Genomic DNA, 19404 nt, shown 5'->3' with positions numbered 1-19404 from the left:
TCTACACAGTAGTTAAGCATTGCTTGGACATCCACTCTTGGCAGTAAAACTGAGGGTGTCTTGGTTTAGTATCACATACAGCTTTAAGTCCACTGGAGCTCTTAGGTATAAACATTTTGTGAAGGACTGTATAAAAATCAACAGTTTGCACTTATATGATCACCAAGGAGACATCTGCAAGCTGCTGAACAAACAATGCCTTCCAAGTGTTATTAAACATGGACACTAAAAAATAATTAAACAAATACTCATTTTCTGCATGACTGAAAAGAGTCATTTTTAACAGGGCATTATTTGCAAATATATAGAATGAAAGAACTCCTCTGTGTTTGTGTGCCTGTGTATCTATACAGAGTTCTCTGAGAGATAAATCAATATGTAAATATGTATTCCTGCATATAAAAAACTAAGCTCTTTCTTTATAGATATTGAGATATGTTTATGGATTTTATATATACACATATATTCCTCTCAAAGAACTAACTCCATAGATAAAGATATTTAAAAAAAACAACCCAGTAACAATAAAAATTTATTTTCTTCATCTTCATTCAATGGAAGCAGGTTTCCACAAGTCTGGAAATAGCTTGCAATCATGGGGAAAAATACAAAGAATAAAATGCTCATTTTTGTCTGAAAATACTAAAGTTCCTGATCCCCTTCTAGATGCAAGTTTTTAACACCTACTGCTCTGCCTCTGAGAAAGATTTGCCTTTATTTCCCTAGCAAGGCTGTTAGTACTGGAGATGAAGCATAACTCTAGGTTACATGAGCACAAGGTACAGCAGTTAAGGAATGGTGAATTCTCAAAACACATCAGTCACATCCATTAGCTACTCACATGCACACCCTGAACTCACTGGTTTTTCTCTTTAAGAAGCTGGTGTGCAGAGACAACAAAATACAGGTGAAACGACTACTACAGAAAAATCTGAAAGCAGAGGCTCCCCCAGTGAAGGGATTGCCATGGCTGGGTTCTGATTTTCTCTGTGAAACAGAACTCCAATCTCTCAAGGAGGCTTCGCCAAGCTTCACTCCTGCGGCTTGACTTACCTTTTCTCTGCTTGCATGCTGGAGAGCTGCCCTTTGCCTGACCAAAGCACTGGGGACATGAAAGGAGGTGGAAGAGATGAAAATTCATGTGGAAATTGGGAAAAGAAAGAATATTCCTGAGCACATCTTGCCTGACCTAAACAATCCAGACTAAGTATCAAAATTTGGCTTTAACTTATGGTAGGGGACCAGCCAACCATTACTCGGGCTCTAAACAGGGCCACTTAAAACCTTCAGTTTCTAAAACAGATCCTTATACCTGCCAAATGGCAAAAAAATTTTTAAGAACCACTGTTTATATATTAAAAACACCAATTAAAAATAAAAAAATCCAACCACACATACTTAAACTGTCTGTAACAAGAAGTCAACTTCATTTTTTAGTGAATACTCAATCAATTTCTTTAGTTAAATTATAAATACACTTAATGATAAATTTAAGAAGAGAAAACATATAACTTAACTCCTAAATTTGCCAGAGGTTCTGTAAAGAACAGCATCCAAAACCAACACAGCTTACCTTTGCATATCACCCCACCAGCATTAGCTTTCTCTGCCATTTGGACTTAACACCCCATACATTCAAATGACTCCCTCAGTGAAAGAAAAGCCATCTTTGGTTGACCATCATTGGAATGGTTATTTGAAACTGGTAATCACACAATTCTTTCAATTCTTATCATATTACCAGTATTTTATGGGAAACAGATGTTAGCAGCACAACTTAGTAAGAATTACTGAACAACTTTTCTTCCAATTTCATAACAAATTAGGCAATGCTTAGTTGATGCATCTGAAAAAAGTTACAGAATTGCAAGCCCTAAGGCACAGGGCTGGTGTCATAATTTAAACCATCACCATCTGAAATGCAAAGGCATTAGAAACATAATGTTTTACTCTGTTAAACAAATTTCCCTTACAGATGAATTTGTTAATAAATTCTGAAGCCTCAATAGCAACCAAAAGCTCCCATTTCAACATCAAAAATCTAGTAGAGTTCTTACAAACATAATACTAAAATTCCCCAGATGTTTATAAATAAGTAGTGAAATACAAATAAATAATTAAATTCTTTTTTTTAACTAAAGCCCATCTTGGCCATTGCAATTATGAAATTATGATAGAGCTTTTGATTCCTATCATGAAAGCAAAACAAAGCTAGAGAAGGGAATAATGCAGAAGTCAAATCATCCTGTGTGTACACTACAGTAGCAGAGCCTAGGTAACAATTCTCAAATTTAAACACAAAGCAAGATATTTTCAGTGTCTTTTTTTAGCTCCTGATGTGCTGTCTTGGCCCCTAGTAATTCAGTTTACTGCCTTTAAAGTCCCTCTGAGAGGCTATTTTTATAAATATAACTGTCAAAGGAAACCAATAAAGGTGGAGCCTTTTGTCAACTGCTGCAATTCTGGAGTGTGAAAGTTAGTTATTTTAGCAACATGCATCAAGAGCATCTTTTGATCAAAGTTGTGTTGCACAAGGCAAAAAAAAGGTCCTGTGTCAATGCCAGGTTTGGCAGTTTCCTTCTACTCACTATGTGTCTTCTCATAACTGTCATTAATTAAATGCCTAACAAATGTAATTATGATGTTCAGGATACACCTTCTTCTTTTGTTAACATTAAAGGTCAATTTTACAGAAAAAAAGTTCCCTTCAGGTGTGAAAGAAAGCTGAGCCAATGTTTTTGTTTTCTCAATACAGGTAAGGAGTTAAGGTAGCATCCCAACTAGACTATTAAAAAGCAGTAGGAAAAGAACATGGTCAGTGCATGAAACAATACCTGGAAGACATATATGACTTAATGGCTTAAGAAAATGAACATTATACCTACTGACTTAATCTATAAGTACTAAGGGGTCAAGAACAAACTCTTATATTATGGGCATGTTAGTCTAGTTGATTTTTATCAAAGTTCTTTCCAGACAACACTAAAGCAGCTTTAGGAATCATAATGCTAGATCAGAAACACCGCAGAAGATTACACTTATCCACTTCTCCTGCAGTAAGTAACTTTAAAAAAAAACAACTAATAGGTTAAATTTTGCATCAGCTAACTTAATGCTGAACTGAACCTTAATCTAACCAGAACATGCACAAAGTCAACAAGCCAGCAGCAGAAATCCTGCAGCATATGCTTTAGCCCCTTGGTGAAATGCACTTCTGTGTCCACACTCAGTCCAGGCGCTGTGAATGAATTCTGTAGTAAAGGTTATGAATTACAGCCTGAAACAGAAGGCATCTTCCACACAGAGAGAGGTAAACATGGAAACAAGCTCAGAGGCCAGGTACATGACTTTGGGTACAGAGGCATGGCAGGGCAGTGCACTGCTCCTGAGCTGGAGCCACATCACAGTCCTGCCCTCAGCCAGCACGGCAGTCGGAGAGAGCACCCCCCAACTTTTCAACACCCATCCAGACAGACAGACAGACATATCCTCTGGCTTTTAGCCTGTCCTACTGCTCACCCAGGCCTACAGCAGTAAGACCTTTCTCAAGCACCATCAGCTTACCATAACATTTCCAGTTTAAAAAGAACCTTCCAGCTACTGCACACTCCACATATTTTCACACCAGGAAGTGGCAATGCAACCAGTTGCTCCACAGTCACAATTTATACATGACAATTCACACGACTGCTAGAAGGATCAAGTTCTAAGAAACTTTGTGCCAATTTCTCTAAATAATTTAATTACTCTGACTGTTTAACAACAGCATGTTTTACAAATTAGGAACTTGCATATGCTCATTTTCACCACAAGAATCAAATGCTAGCTACTTCTAAACATCAAAAAACACAGCTTGCACAAATTAGTCATATTACTCAGAGAAACAAACAAAAAGCAAGACATTTACAGTATGCACACAGTTGCTCCAGAGACACTCCTGGAGAAAACTGAAAGGGGGACAGTACAGGCAAAGTTCACTTGTGTCTGGATGTACCTGCCCAGTGTAGAAGGGCCCTGTGTCCCAGGTTAGAGTTCATGATTATTACATTTCTTAAGGAACATCCCACTTGAAACAGATGACTGTTTAAACACATGCAAGTCAGCTTGCCAACAAATCCTGTGCTGGCTGATGCTACCTGTTTTACATTTTCATAGCATGAGGAAAGGAGCAGCAGCAGAGAAAATACTGGGCTGCCATCTCTAATGCCTCCAGTCCCAGCAGCAGGACACTGGGAAGTACTGCACCACAGGTACCCATGAACTCCATCAGAGGTACTCTCTTTTCTGGGAACAGATTACTTCATTATCTTCCAAAATTATTCTAAGTTTCTGGGGGAGAGTGGAAAATGTAAGACATCTTAAAGTTCTCAGACTGTCCAGTGTTCCTGTAACTATTACTAAAAATCTGAATTGCTCCACCAGAACAACAACTTTTTCCTTATTTAATTGTCAATAGTATAGCACAGAGCTCAGAGGAGGAGCTCCTCACAGCAGATAAGGCTTCTGTCAGTAGATTTTTTAGGCAAGTAGGTAATGATAAGCAGTATTTGGAAGAATTATGTCCATGTTTGTGTTTCTGAAACACAAACTGATAATGTATTAAGATTTGTAACATTTGGAACACCACATATGTAATTTTAATAAGGTGAATTCTCAGACATAGTAAAGAAGCACAGACAAAAGCAGAATCTGGAGGTAACACTCATGTTGCTTTTGTTTCCTGTGGGACTGCAAATGACAACTTACATCTGGAAGAAAACCCTGGATCCACAGAGTTTAAAAGCAGACAAATTGTGTTATCTAAAAACTATGAATTTTTGCTCTACTTTTCTACAGGTAGTTATTACAGCTTTCAAACACACTTTTTGAGACAGTGTATCAAAAATACTTCCTGTATTTCAGTACATTTTAAAAACAGCAGAACAATAAAAACTGGCATTAGTACAGAAAATTCTAATTTAAAAAAAATCACAAATTGTATACCCAAATAATTTGAGTTAGTTTGTAAAGTACTGACTGTGTATTAAAACTTTGTCTAAGTATTTAGTAAGTAAAATCAAAGGCTGAGCCAGGCTGATTTCATTCTTCTCTAAAACCAGGGTGGTCTACAGGCAATTTTTGATACCACTGGTGTTGCCAGGGAAACAAAATGAAAACAGGTGCCATCAAATACAAATTAAAGATTTACTTCTATTTTAAACCACCTTAAAACAAAGTTTCCATAAACTTAACTGATACTACTGCAAACTTGACAATACTTTACAACAAGAAAAGGATTATAAGTAGTCTTTAGACCATCAAGTTTTAACTGAAGCAAATTTAGACTGATTGGCAACCCTTCCTTTTAAATAAATAAATTTCTTCATTAAATATGCATCATCCTCTTTAAAAATTACCTAGTGTACATTTTAAGGCAATATAATACCATGACAGAAACAGGGTACATGCAGTCTTAATAAGCTTTCTTTATTCCAAATTTTATCCACCTCCCAACCTAAGCAATTTTTTAGATTCTTTATGAAGTAAACAACCAGTATAGGCTCAAAGCATATAAAAATCTTCTGGTAAGCAGCAACAGAAGCTTAATATTTTCCTCCTAATTTGATTGTGGTTTTCCCCCACATATTAAAAAAAAAAAATTAAATATCACTTTAACTAAAACCCAAGTAAATACACTTCTGCTTTTAAAACTTGTAATAATGAGCTAAGAATTTGACAATACAGTAGTCAAGTCTCTAAAGCACTTCATCCAGGTCAAATAGCTATACTGACAGAAAACATATTTTAAAAAAGTGAACATACAATTCACTTCAATAAATAAATAAATATTAATTCAAGTTTCAAGACATTCATTTTAAGAATGTCTTAAAATTGTTTACCGAGTTCTTTTTTGGCTTAAAAAGACATTAGTTGTATACAAAAAATTCAAACAGACATTTCAATTAAAAGCAATATACAGATTCCCTCCTCCTTAATGAAGCTAATTGCCAGACTGCATAAAAATTAACCTTGTATATTTAGTGCTAACCCTAGAACTTGAAAGATAATAGTAAAAAGAAATGGAAGTATATTTGTAGCTAATATGTATAGCTCTTGACTTAAAAGTGGTATACTTGACAATATCCTGGAAGATATTACAGAATTGCTAATAAAATTAATTCTCCTAAATCTGTGCATAAACACCTTGCTGAACTATTTTCCACATCCATAGTGCAGGTTAAACAGAAACTGAATAAATTCAGCATACAATGACATGTACAAATAATGGAAAGTTGTTTTTTTTAAATAACAATGGCTGTAAAGCTCATTAATAGAAAAGCTTTGTTATGATAAAATTGTCATTTTAGATTTAATGACTGTGGATGATTGCCTATTCCAAATAAAATTTTATTGAGATCTTCAAGTTTCAAACCAATTTTGCTTTGCACTCTGATCTATGTTTACAATATTACTAACATCACAAATTAGCAAATCTATAGCAATTAAAAAACTTCTGAATAAGCCTTTTGGTAGAAGGTTGTCAGCTTGTTTGCTTTTAACATTTGCCCAGGAGAAAGCAGCCAGCTCAGCCACAGTGGGTACTGTTATCCTGTGCCATGCTACGTCTGCCGAACGCATTCTGGGCTTTACCCTCATTAACAGTTCTACCAAATAACCTTTAACAATGTTTACAGGCATAGGGCTTGAGCCAGTGCTCACTCAAGTCATAAAGCATATTTTCATTAATTTCATGGCTTCATTCCACCTCTGTTTACTGTTCCAATATCTTAGAAAAATAATTTTTCCAGGTCCAACATTTACCACCGAAGCATCTTGTAAATAAACAGGTAGCATCATGGTATGTGTCCTTTATTCAGATTAGCACTACTAAGGATCTGAATCACTCACAGAAGATGCACAGCATTACATGAAACTAACCAAGATCAAACTCCCTTTACAGTTATTTTTAGTTAAAAGTTTCGAGTTAACTCACTTGTGTGTAATTGTGAAATTACTGTACTGATCCTCCACTTACTTTGAAAGTGATTAATCAAAGTCAGAGAAAACCAACCATCAACTGAAGCATGTCTCAAATTTCCTATTCAGGGGAAAGTCTAAAAAGATGCACTAATTTAATTTAATTAAATCCTCATTTAGAAGCATGCAATAAATGTTTCCCATTTAATTCAAGTTAAACTCCAGTTCGAGTACAAATTTCAAATATTTTCTGCTTCTGCTACTTTATTACACATGACAGATTAACATTTCCTTTTTGCACATATGCACCAGCAAACCCAACATAATTTAAAAATGCAAGGAATTTATATTTTTAACAGTAATAAACATTAATTCTACTTCAAAAAATTCTAGTGACATAAAGAAAATTCTGGTGATGTGAAGGAGTGACAACTCATTCTCTAAGCTACAATCAAACATGTATGCTAGATTCTGCAACTACTCTTTAATTGCACTTTAATTATATAGTTTAATTGCACTATATAAACTTGCAGTTTACATAGTTTTAATTGCACTTTATTTATATAGCTTTGTTACATGAACTTTCAAGCCATCTCCTCACTGAAAAGAAAAGCAAGATAGAGAGATGCAAGAAAAAAGGAGGGTAAATAATAAAGGCAGGAAGACAACAATTACACACATCAGATTGTAGACTGTTTGAAAAGCTTTAATGTGAACACGAATAGGATGCTATCATCCTCCAGTTTAATCACTGAGCACACCTCAAGTAATCTAGTGTTTTCACTGCAAATCAATGCTAATGCCTTATCATTAAAGAGTTCAATAAACCAGAGAGATCTATCAATCCTTTGTTTGGGAAGCCATGTGGCAGAACCTCTTTGAAAAGTTCCTTGGCCTATTAGGAAGAAAAATTTTACTATCTTTGAAGTTTTGCCAGAGAACAAATGGTATTTTTTCCTATCTTGCTTTCACAGTGGTATTATGAATCTTTCTTTCACATAAAATGGGCTGATGTTAAACATACAGTCCCTTTGCATAGCAAGCTGTCCAGTCTTGGAAACTGGAAGCTGCCACGCTGGCACATCATTCCCTAGGAGGCTAAATACTCATCACTGAGTCTGGTAAAGTCAAGCAATGAACTGTTGATTGCAATTTAAGGAAATAAATAAAATATCACATGCTATATTTCATATGTTTTGCAACCAGATACTTCTAAACTTGTCTTCAGTATCTGAGGAGAATTCACACATCATTTCTTTTCAGTCCATTTATATATTTTGACTAAGCCATACCATAGGAATTTTCATTAAAATTCTATGCTGGGCACACTGAAAAACTGAAAGAAATTGTATTTCTGTATCACAAGAAACTAGACTATACCCCTAAAGCACTTCCCTGGGTTGACTTCCTCACTCATAAGAATTTTTCCCCTTCACCTCTACAGCAAGGCCATAGGAGGGCTGATCACAAACAAATAAGCAAATTAAATCCTTTGGAAATTCACTGCCTGCATTAATCCTGCAGGCATTACACATTAAAAAAGAACTTATGTTCAAAGGGTACTATGTCTGTAGCTATGACTAGCATTTCCATGAAAAATAAGAGCTTAAGGAAGAAAGCACTTGAAATCACCTTACCTATATGAGTGAACACCAAACATATTTTAACTAAAATTATAAATCGTACTTTGAGTTTGGAGACCCATACACACTTTGAAATTAAAAAGAATTTTAAAAATCTACAGAGCAGGATCTCTGCACCTCCAAGATCAACTTGCCCAAGAGCCACAAGTGAAACTTTGACAGAAAATTATTTTTCTGTGGGACCACAATTTGCCCTTTATTTAGTTTTCAATTCACTACTAAAAATAACTCAACCACAACGAAAAGTAATGTCAAGTTGAAAAAAGTACCTAAAAACTCTTCTTTCTATCTAGTAAAAATGTCATTACTGTAATAGTTAACAGTTGCCTTAATTGTATTCCAGAAAATTTAGAAATCAATCTCCTCACATTAAGGCATATACAACAATGCATCAAAAACATGCATGCACCTAATTAAAGAATAATAGTTAATGAAATAAGTTATCAAGTCCAATTGTTGTTACAATTATAGCAATTCTCCTGGTGATCAGTAGATCTATTATCTAGATATTAAGACTCCAGCGAACTCTATGCAAATATTTCACTTAGGTAGCACCTCAGGTATTTGCTCACAAAAAATGGAAACATGCACAGATATGCAAGTTCAAATGTACACAACCACTCACTTTATTCTGCCCAACATTTATCATCTTATTCCAGATGAGTTGAAAGGAGTCAAATCATGAACAGGACATGTTGAAAGGAGTCAAATCATGAACAGGGCATCAGGATCTGGTCTGCACCTCAGCCTTTACTTACCACACCATCAGCAGTTCAGGCAAAGAGGTCTGTTCACACACTATAAAAATTGACCATTCATTTAAAATAAGTAAATACATTTATTTTGACAAGTAAATTAAGTGAATACACTTACTTTGACAAATAAAATAAATCTTGAATAAAAAAGCATTTAGTGCCTTTTTTTTTAATGTATTGCTTCATCTGTTTTGGTTTTTGATTCATACAAAAATTCCTGCACAGCACTTATTCATATTTTGATCAGAGCAGGTGGATAGATTGTTTACTAATTTGAATTAGCAGCATATTTAATTAAAATTTAAAGCTTTCCTTTGTTAAGAACTCTTAAGTACGTCAACTTCCTTAGAGTTAAGTCCTGAAAAGTTGTTGAACAAAAACTGAAAACTACCAAAGATACAGATCAACACTGGTATTAGCAGAGCTGCAATTGATCAGAACCACATACTACTACTACTACTACTACTACTACTACTACTACTACTACTACTACTCACTCCAGGCAAAAATGTTCCATATGCCATTAGAATATGTATTGTATTTCTCATGGTGATTTATGTGGAAAGCAATTCCTTTAAAACCGTTTTTTTTTCCTCAGTCTGTACAGAGAACGTACTTTATCTTCTGTTAGACAAATACAGTCTGGTGTAAACAATGCTTATGGGTTTTTTTCTTTAATAAAGTTGTAACACCTATTTGAAACTTTGGCTACAAACAGTACCAGAGGCAAATGTATTATGAATCAAAACTTGACTTCAGCTGCATGCAAATTGAAGACCACTGTAAGTTTCCCTCCAAGAAGTTCTGCTGTATCACAGCAATAGCATTTAAAGATGGAAGAACAGAATGAGCTGGAGAAGGAGGAAGGCTTTGTGGGGGAACACTCAGCCATGAAAGGTCTAGAATTCTGTCTAATTTTATCAATATGCCCAACCAGAAAAAGCCTCAAAGGACAATTAGGACAGCTACAAAAATACCAGTTTGTCCCTTAGGACAAGCATTTTTAAGGGTCAACTTCAGAAAAGCTCTGCAGTTTCCTTTAATAATTACTAAGTTTTAATCATAATAAATTTACAGATGGCCAGCTGAGACTCTGGTTTTGCAACTACTTAAATCAACTTGGCTGATGCCCAAAAATAGATGACCTATTTCTTCTACCAGTACCACCCACACATTTTTGTCCCCACCTAGTTGGAGTACCCTGTTAACAATATCATTGAAAGCTACTTCTTGTTACTTGGTTAGTTTTCTGATCCAGCTTATCATGTGACCACCTAAACACTCATTCCAGCAGAAATGGATGTTGGAAATGCATGGAAACAGGCAGGAATACCACCCCTCTGCACCCACTGCCTGCATTTAGGTCTGTATAAAGCAAATACAAAAATGCCATTTAAAGCCTAGAGAGGGCCAAAGGTCTTACAACAGCTCTTCGAAAACAGAACACATGCTCCTCCAATTCCTCCACTGTCACAGCCCTATCACATCAGTGCCTTGGGGTCCCCACAGCAAACACACAGTAAGGTGTTTCTTGCACCTTAAAACAGCACAGCTCACTGTCATTCTTCCACAAGATTGTGAAGAGTAGTAAAATAATGAACAATAATGTACAATCAAATATCCATATTTTAAACTCTTTAAATATTAGCTCACTCTATCTTGATACATCAGGCAAGAAGACATCAAGTTACAAATTAACAGCATCTCATAGAAAGTTCTGAAAAGGTAAAGGACTTTTAGAAGTTAATTCAAAGTCTTTTGCAAAGATAAGCAAAAGCACTAAAAAAAGAAAACCATATAGTTTTACAAACCTAGTCTAATTTAAAAGCAGTAATGCTGAGATAAGATAGGTGAACTCCTAAAAAAATAACAGAAATGAGATAACACCACATGTTGGAGAGAATAAATGCAAGAGTGACTGTACAGAAAGACAGAAGTTGTTTTTTTTTTTTCCTTTCCTCAATTTCTGGCACAAAAGGCATATAGAAAAGTGTCTTCTTAATGGCTGAAAAACTGGTCCCAATTTGACTGCCATGCTCCACACGACACCTCTTTTTTCTTAGAGCCCTACAGAGCAACAATTCTCACTTCAATCTCCAGTTTTAATGCAATATGTCGAGAATAAAAAAACGGGAAATTGTAGTTTGTTATAAGATACATCAGGAATAAAAGGTTATTACAAACAGATTAGTCCAGGGTGGAAATGACACAGGCTAAGCAGGAGGCATGGATAATCTGGGTAAGTGCCATGGAAAAATAAATATCATGATTGAACTTAAGGCAAATGGAAGCAGTTCAAATTGGCTTCCTCCAATTCACTGCAGAACATGTGATGCCCACATGTCCATTTCCAACAAACTTCACCATAAAGAAACAGAGACCAATACTGTGAAGTGTTGAAAAACACATCTAGCACCAGCTTCTTCCATGCCACAGCAATGTGAATTACTTCAGCTGCCTGATAAGCATGAAAGAAAAGCATTTGGGCTTTTTTAGTCTTTTTATTTCCTTGTCTTTTGTAAGAGAGCTACCAGCATTTATTTGAAGCACACCAACCTGTCAGTAACTGTTCACCTTGCAAAGAAGAGGAAATTTTATAAAACACACACATTGCCATTTTACAGTTGTTCTAAAAGGCTCAAAAGCAGCAGCTCCCCTCAGCCCACTTCCTCTGTCCACTACATGCTCCTACAACTTCTCTGGCCCAGTTCTAGGAGGTTTCTATCACATTAACTTTTCAGAACATCAGCTGCTTTATCCAACTCAATGTGAGGCCACAATAACATTAGTGTTTGCTTAACAGAAAGGTCAAGAACCCTGGCTACAGACAGGATGCCTCTAACAGCAGCAGCCCACACTTAAATTGATCATAAAAATCTCAGCCTTGCAGGAATAACTGATCGCATCACTGCATGAATATGAGGAAAAATTTTAGTAAGGGTGGCCTAGAGAAAGATCTCAAAAAGAGCCATGCTTAAGTTTAAAGACCAGCTTTATGGCAAAGTGTTATTAAAGCCAACCAGCAGCAGAAGGATCATATGAATACTATGCAGCTTAAAGGATGTTCCACCAAAAAAATTCTTACATTAAAATTTGAAATCATGGTTTGTTTAGCAAAGACAGAGGATATTTCACAAGCATGTTAACGCTTTTTAGAAAAAGAGCAAAATCACAACTGTTACACTAAAACAGCCCATTCTCTGTGCTCTCGTCACAGATTAAAAATAACAAATTTAGAAATACTAAGGATAGATATCACATGCAGAGGAGTGACTGAACAAAACAGTTAATGGTTTGAATTAAGTTTTGTCTGGGGTAGGACATACATATTTTATCACGACAGGACAGCATATATGCTGCAGTAAATGGGGACATGGGAATTCAGCTGTTAGAACATCACTGCAGTTTCAGAGGAAGAGACTGAGTCTTGACCTAGAACCACAATGAAGTCCCCTTTAATTAGCTCCACTATAAATTGCTAACTGCTCATCACAGCCAAGCAATCAAAGGCAGATGCAGACACTGTTAGCCACATTAACCCTGGGTGCTGCACAGTCTGCTGCAATCAACATGCTTGTAGTCCTGCTAGATGGGTTAAATTATTTAGGTTTGAATGATTTTTTTTATCAGCAAATTCCTTGCTATTTCTAGCAGCTGTATTACCCTGTTTTAAGGCAACCTTGAGGACATCTCTATTTCTCCCTCCATTACAACTACCTGAAAATACTCCTCCTTCTAAAAAAACATAGAAAATACACAGAGGTTTCACTTTTCATCATTAGCAAAAGCAGAAAAGGACTCTGACATCGAGTATTGAGACAGCCCATAATTCTTAGGTGAATAAAGCATTAAAACTACTGAGCTGGCAATTGCTCTTGACCTTTGAGCCTCAAACCAAGTGTGACAACTACAGCTCCTGTTGAACTCAAGTTTGCAGCAGGAAGAAGCGAAATAAATCTTAAGCTGTGCCAAGGGAAATATAGGTTGGATAGCAGGAAAAAGTTTTTTACAGAAAGAGTGATAAAGTACTGGAATGGCCAGCCCAGGGAGCTGGTGGAGTCACCATCCCTGGATGTGTTTAAAGAAAGACTGGATGTGGCACTCAGTGCCATGGTTCAGTTCAGGTGTTAGGGCTTGGGTAGGACTTGATGATCTTGAAGGTCTCTTCCAAGCTTGTGAGAAATAGCATGGATGACACTTACAGTCAAATACACCATGAGAGAAATGCTTAACCAGAAAAAACCTGCTTCTTCTTCCCCCAACCACCTGAAATTCCATTTTGCACCCCCCACTACTTCTTTCCCATCTGAAACTAGTACAAATCTTTGGAGAAGTCAGAGTGTGGTTAAGCAGAGGAAGCTATGCTTGTTTGCATGGAATCTGCTATTTCCTCTCTGCCAAAACACTTGTTTAAAGAAGTCATGTAATATTTCTATTAAACTGTAAATACAGTTGACAAGGAAATGGCCTACTGGCAGTGCATTACCTTTGTGGCAGTGCCAACCAGCCTACAGCAAAATAGTGTGCATGGTAATTTCACTATGCATTCCCAGGCAACAAAATTGTGCCTTACATAAATACCACAGAACTCCAGCAACATCTAGGAAAAGCAATGAAAATTTGCCCAAGCTTTCATGCTTGCCTGTATCAATTCTGTATCATAACTAAAACAAAGCATCTACATATGGCCAAAAGTCCTGTGAAGCTGTATCATATGACACCAGAAAAACTATTGCAACTTAAATCTGTGTATTTCTTGTTAACCACTGTAACAACTCACTAATAAAAATTAAGAAAAACAGAAGGTATCAAATATACGAAAGAGTACTAACTACATACAAGCCCTTAAAAACCACAATGTAATTTAAACGTAATTCATTAACAAGAACACATGCTGTATGTAATCCAGAATTGTGTTAGATTACATTGGCCTTTGATAGCATTCACTTGATTGCAAGAATTAAACAGATCCACAAGCATTCAAACATAATGACCTTTGATTTATAAGCAGCTATTGTCATGCACATAAAAATCCTCTCTGATAATGTAGTCTTCACCTTTCAATAACTGGTGCAACTACATACAGTGATGTTACTCAGATGTAATTAAGGAGTTTTTGTTAGAAGTATAACCAAAAATCCCAGTATGATCAAGTGTAGTTAATTTGTCATCATTCTTCAAAATATTTTTACAGGTTATTTCACCTTAAATTCCCATCAAAATCCAGCTTCAGAGATACTTATTTTGTTCTCAGCTTTCACCTGAGTATTTTTAGTTTGAATTGTAATTTTAAAACAGTTAATTACATGAAGAAAAATATGCTGCAGGAAAACGACTAAACTTTGCTTCCAAAATTATGTAATGGTTCTAAATGAAAATCACTCACTAGCTTTAACAGAAATTTCAGGAAACATCTCTCCTCCAAAGAGCACACACAACCAAAAATCAAGAACCTAGCAAACAAAAACAGCACTAAATACACTCGAATTCAGATGTGCATCACCTTACAGTAATTGCATATGAACAGTACCTTCTCTTTCTATAGTGATGATTTCTTTCTGTTAAGATTCTGATACATGAGGCACCAGCAAAAGAAAACTGAATAAAATAATTTAATATGCACTACAATTTTGCGGCAAAATTTCCAAGATTCTTCTGGAGTAAGGTATGCTTTAAGCAACATAAAGTGCCTTCTTAATTCAAAATGGGTTTTAAACAATTTAAGAATGGAGCATCAGTGCAATCAGCATAGCTGTTCTATAGCTTATTACAAAAGCAGCATTATAACAGCAGCACGACTAACAGTGTCAAGTTATCCCTAGATAAACATTGATCCCCATTAGCTTCTCTAAGTAATTCCTTTGTAACTGCTACTCCTCATAAAGCAACTAATTCTATTTACATTTTATTTTGCAAAAAGTAAACTCATTCATTAAGAGACCTTAGGAGTCACTAATAAATAAAAGCTGTCAGGTGTAAGTAATAATAATAATATTAGCACTACTCCCATAGGACAGTTCTGAATTCTTCTTTAGGTCATCTTTATTTCAAAACTGCCTTTCAAAAGCAGACTGAGTCTTGGTGATGCAAATCTCCAAGTGCAGTATGAAACAGATTCTATATATTACCTCAAAGCCAATTAAGAGCATCCTGATGCAGCTCCCTCTCAAGTGGAGATACAGAAAAAAAACCTTACAGAAATGTGTTAAAACACAGGCAAACTGGAGTCAAGAGGAAGCAATACAGAAAGTAAAAATTGTTAGTATTAAAATCTCTATTCATAAACTTACAGCTTTATGATTCCAGTATTAGGGGGTTTTGAATGTTTTGTGGGTTTGAGGGTTGTTTTTTTTAATACAAAAATAAAAAATGCCACCAACACACTTACCCTCATTGGGTGAATATCAGCATATGGAGGCTTTCCTTCAGCCATTTCTATTGAAGTTATACCAAGGGACCAGATGTCTGCCACACAGTTATAGCCAATCTCTTGTATGACTTCAGGAGCCATCCAAAATGGAGTTCCTATAACAGTATTACGTTTTGCCATTGTATCCTGTAATTATATTATTTATGACATTAAACCAGGGATGCTTATTTTCAGATTACTTTTATATCAATTCTATATTTCAAGTTAAATTATCCACCCAAAGGTCAAATGGTAGTGACTTCCAATTAAGACCAAACAGATTCAGCCCATCAGCCTACAGAGGCCACAGAGGTGACAATCAACCTCATACTAAAATTTAAAGAGATCATCAGGCACTTGATGCACTGGGCTATAAAAACAAACAACTAGAAACTAAATAGCCCTGCAGCATGTTAAATACTCACCATGATAAAGAATGTTAGTTCTGCCACTACCACTAGTGGCAGTGAGACCGCTCAGACACAAAATTCAAGGCAGAGGACAAAGGTGAAAGAACAAGGTTAGGAGCACTATAGCATTTTAAAATTATCTTCCCACAGTTACTTACTGTTAACTGGCCAGCCACACCAAAATCAGCTAATTTTGCATGTCCCTCAGTGTTAAGAAGGATGTTTCCAGCTTTTATATCTCTATGTATTTTTCTCATAAAGTGCAAGTATTCAAGTCCTTTAAGAGTAGATTTCAAAATAGTTGCAATTTCATCTTCTGTTAGCTGCAAGAAAACATAAAACCACTTTCAGGTATACACATAGGGTCCATATATTTGACTTATTTAAATCATGATCATTTCGTAGTGATTATTGTAAGGAGCACAATGCTTGACTTTATTTTTTTAGCAGCCCAGAAAAACTTCCATTTTAAAGCTAAAAAAACCCCGAATAAAAAATAAATTATTAAATGCCAACTATAGAGAAAAAAAGGTGTTGTGTAGACTTGGCAGGCCAAAATGCTTCTCTTAATTCTAATATAGTGCAGAGTCACATGCCATTACAAATGCTACAATAAATTGCAAGTCAACTGGCAAAAAGATGACAGACGTTTCTTTATGAAAGAAAACACAACAGAGTGAAAAAAACTGAGACATATTTTGTTTTATTGCTTCATAAATAACACCAACTCTTGAGTAAGTCATCAGCTAGCAGTTGTTTATTTTCATCACTTTCGATCAACAAAATAGGAACACAAGCTCCTGAACAAGCATTATCAGAGAAACAGCAAGAGTCTCTTCTTCAGGTACCAGACCCCCTTGAGAACACTTCTTCATCAACATTTGTTCTCAAATAAAAGCACAAACATGCACATAAAACTCATTCCATGTGATGCAACTGCTCAAGGAAATACAAAGAAATTATCCATACAACTGAAATGCCAATTAATTACGCTACACTGATGCTTCAATAGAAGAACTAAAATGAACTTCACACATTCTCAGAAATGCAAGAAACTGGAAAAGTGAAGATGAATACTCTGATTTGGCTGCAATTCTGGGTTGTGTTTTTCCCCTCTTTCCTCTACTTTTCCAATCCTACACAGAAAATAAATTAAGCACTAGCAATTCCTTCCAGTTTCAGTTCAGAAAGTGTTGGTAGACATCCACACCTCCCTCCAAAAAGCAACCATCACCAAAAGCCCGTAAGAAACAAAAAACCCACTTGTGATCACTCTAAGCCAAAAGAATGAAAGAACAAAAAGGAAAAAAAAATATTAGTCAGCAAGATTATCTGCACCTGAGCTGCTCACAAGTTTTAATTATTTAATAACCAGAAGCACTTCCCTGTTGCAGCTTCTATCCAGTCTCACAAAACCTAGGTGTGGAGCCCAAGGGCACAGTTGCACATTTATTTAAACAGCAGTCCCAAGCTCCAGTCCCTCCTTTCCCTGCAACCTACTGCAGTAATTCACAGTATCTCAGCCCTCCTTCCACTGAACAATTGTAACAGACAGATCCTAGTTGAAAACAAATCTGTCTGCCTAAATTATTTTTCCAACAAAACGGTTCCTGGATTCAACTCATGGCATAGTAAAGAAGGACAAAGCAAAGTAGCTGCTGCTCAAATTGGCATTGCTTTCAAAAAAGTGCATGTGTTGATATACCCCAAGAGTTCCAGAGACTTTTATAAACCTTTTCCTATGCAAGCAGAGGATGAAATTGATGGTGGTGTATTAGCTCCAAGCCAAGCACTTACCGCCTCTGCTGTGCATTATGCATTCCTTGCCCACCATTTATCTCTGAGATCTTTCACTGCTTCTATTCAGCAGCACACGGCTCAAAGCCTTCACTTGTGCTACTTTATGCTGACTGCTATGCTGCTTCAAAGGACTGCATGCCAGAAGAACTGAAAACCCTGTTACACACAGTTCAAATAACACAACTTTCCTGGCATTGTGCCATGGGAGTAAAACAATTTACCTGATCTGGAGTCAAGCAAGAAGGGACTTCAAATCAACTGTAAGATAAACTTAAGTATGGTCAAAAAGATATTTGGAGAAAGAGACAATCCTCATTATGTGAGCTAAAAATTCTATGGTGAATCACTAAAACTGTAATTATCTGCAGACTCACACTTCAGGCAATTTAAACCCTGGCTATTGAACACTGTATCTCGAATGGTTTAAGACATGATGAGTGTAACACTTTCTGCCCAAACTTTACCAAATCCACCCAATTTCAGAAACAATCCAATGTCCTGAATCTCCAAAGCCTTCCATGCAGCTAATCCTGAACATGCAATAGAAAATGACCCTTAGCACTGACAAATGTATAGCAAGATAAGCATACAACTTCCCTCCCACTTTCATCTAGAAACAAGTATTATGAAAAATGGTGCTTAGAGGACATGGCAGAGATCGCTCTTCAATATGTTGTGCTTCTAAGGAGGTAAACACCTAGTTTTAGTTCTTGAAAAATTAACCACATGAAGATCTTTGGATCATCAGCTCAAGATGGAGAAGTGGTTTTGTAGTTGCGTGACAAAGTCCAGCTCTCAAAAGGAGAGGCTAATGGAAGACTGGAACCAAAAGCTGGCAAATAAGCTATGGAGTGAGAATCCAGCAAACCAAAAGAGAATCCTGGAGTACTGCAACCTGATGCACTATCTGGGGATCCTCAGCAAAGTAAAGCTCTACCATGGCTAAATATTACAGAAGAACAAAGTATTTACACATCCAAATACACAAAGTGGTCAAAAAAGCCCAGAGAAGTGAATACCACCTCTAAGAAGTAGGCAGAGAGCACAAGTCATGTTTATCACAAACAGCAGTAACAGGAAAGCACAGGAAAAAAGAATGAAGAACAGATTTATGATGTTCCAAGACACATCAATTCCAGCTCAAGACATCCTAGATTTATCCACTTGTGCTTCATATAATCATCATATATATAACATGATGCAGTCACTAAAATCACTCCTGCTTATACTGTAGCTGAACATGGCCAAGTATGTACACAATAATACTTAGACAAAATGTTTGGCTTTAATACCTACTATTATTTAGAAGGATGCAATGAATTTCCAGCCTTACACAAGAAGCAAAGAAAGTACACTCAACCTTCCCTAGACAAAATTACCTTTTCAGAAAATAATGCACTGCCATATTGAACATTACCATGCAATCATCA

At 36.1% G+C, this 19404-nt stretch overlaps 1 protein-coding gene across 1 annotated transcript in view; it reads right to left on the bottom strand.

Annotated features, from left to right (window-relative positions):
• Positions 1–19404, bottom strand: part of STK3 (serine/threonine kinase 3) — a 129263-nt gene that overhangs the window by 86965 nt on the left and 22894 nt on the right. The window contains exons 5-6 of the mRNA XM_036406489.2: positions 16333–16497; positions 15744–15911 (exon numbers count right to left, since the gene is read on the bottom strand). Of these exons, the coding sequence (XP_036262382.1) occupies positions 15744–15911; positions 16333–16497 (333 nt within the window). The remainder of the gene's footprint in view (positions 1–15743; positions 15912–16332; positions 16498–19404) is intronic.

This window comes from Molothrus ater, chromosome 1, assembly GCF_012460135.2.
Source record: "Molothrus ater isolate BHLD 08-10-18 breed brown headed cowbird chromosome 1, BPBGC_Mater_1.1, whole genome shotgun sequence".
NCBI lineage: Eukaryota > Metazoa > Chordata > Aves > Passeriformes > Icteridae > Molothrus > Molothrus ater.
The sequence above is the reverse complement of the archived record's forward strand: the minus strand, read 5'-3'. Positions and strand labels throughout refer to the sequence as shown.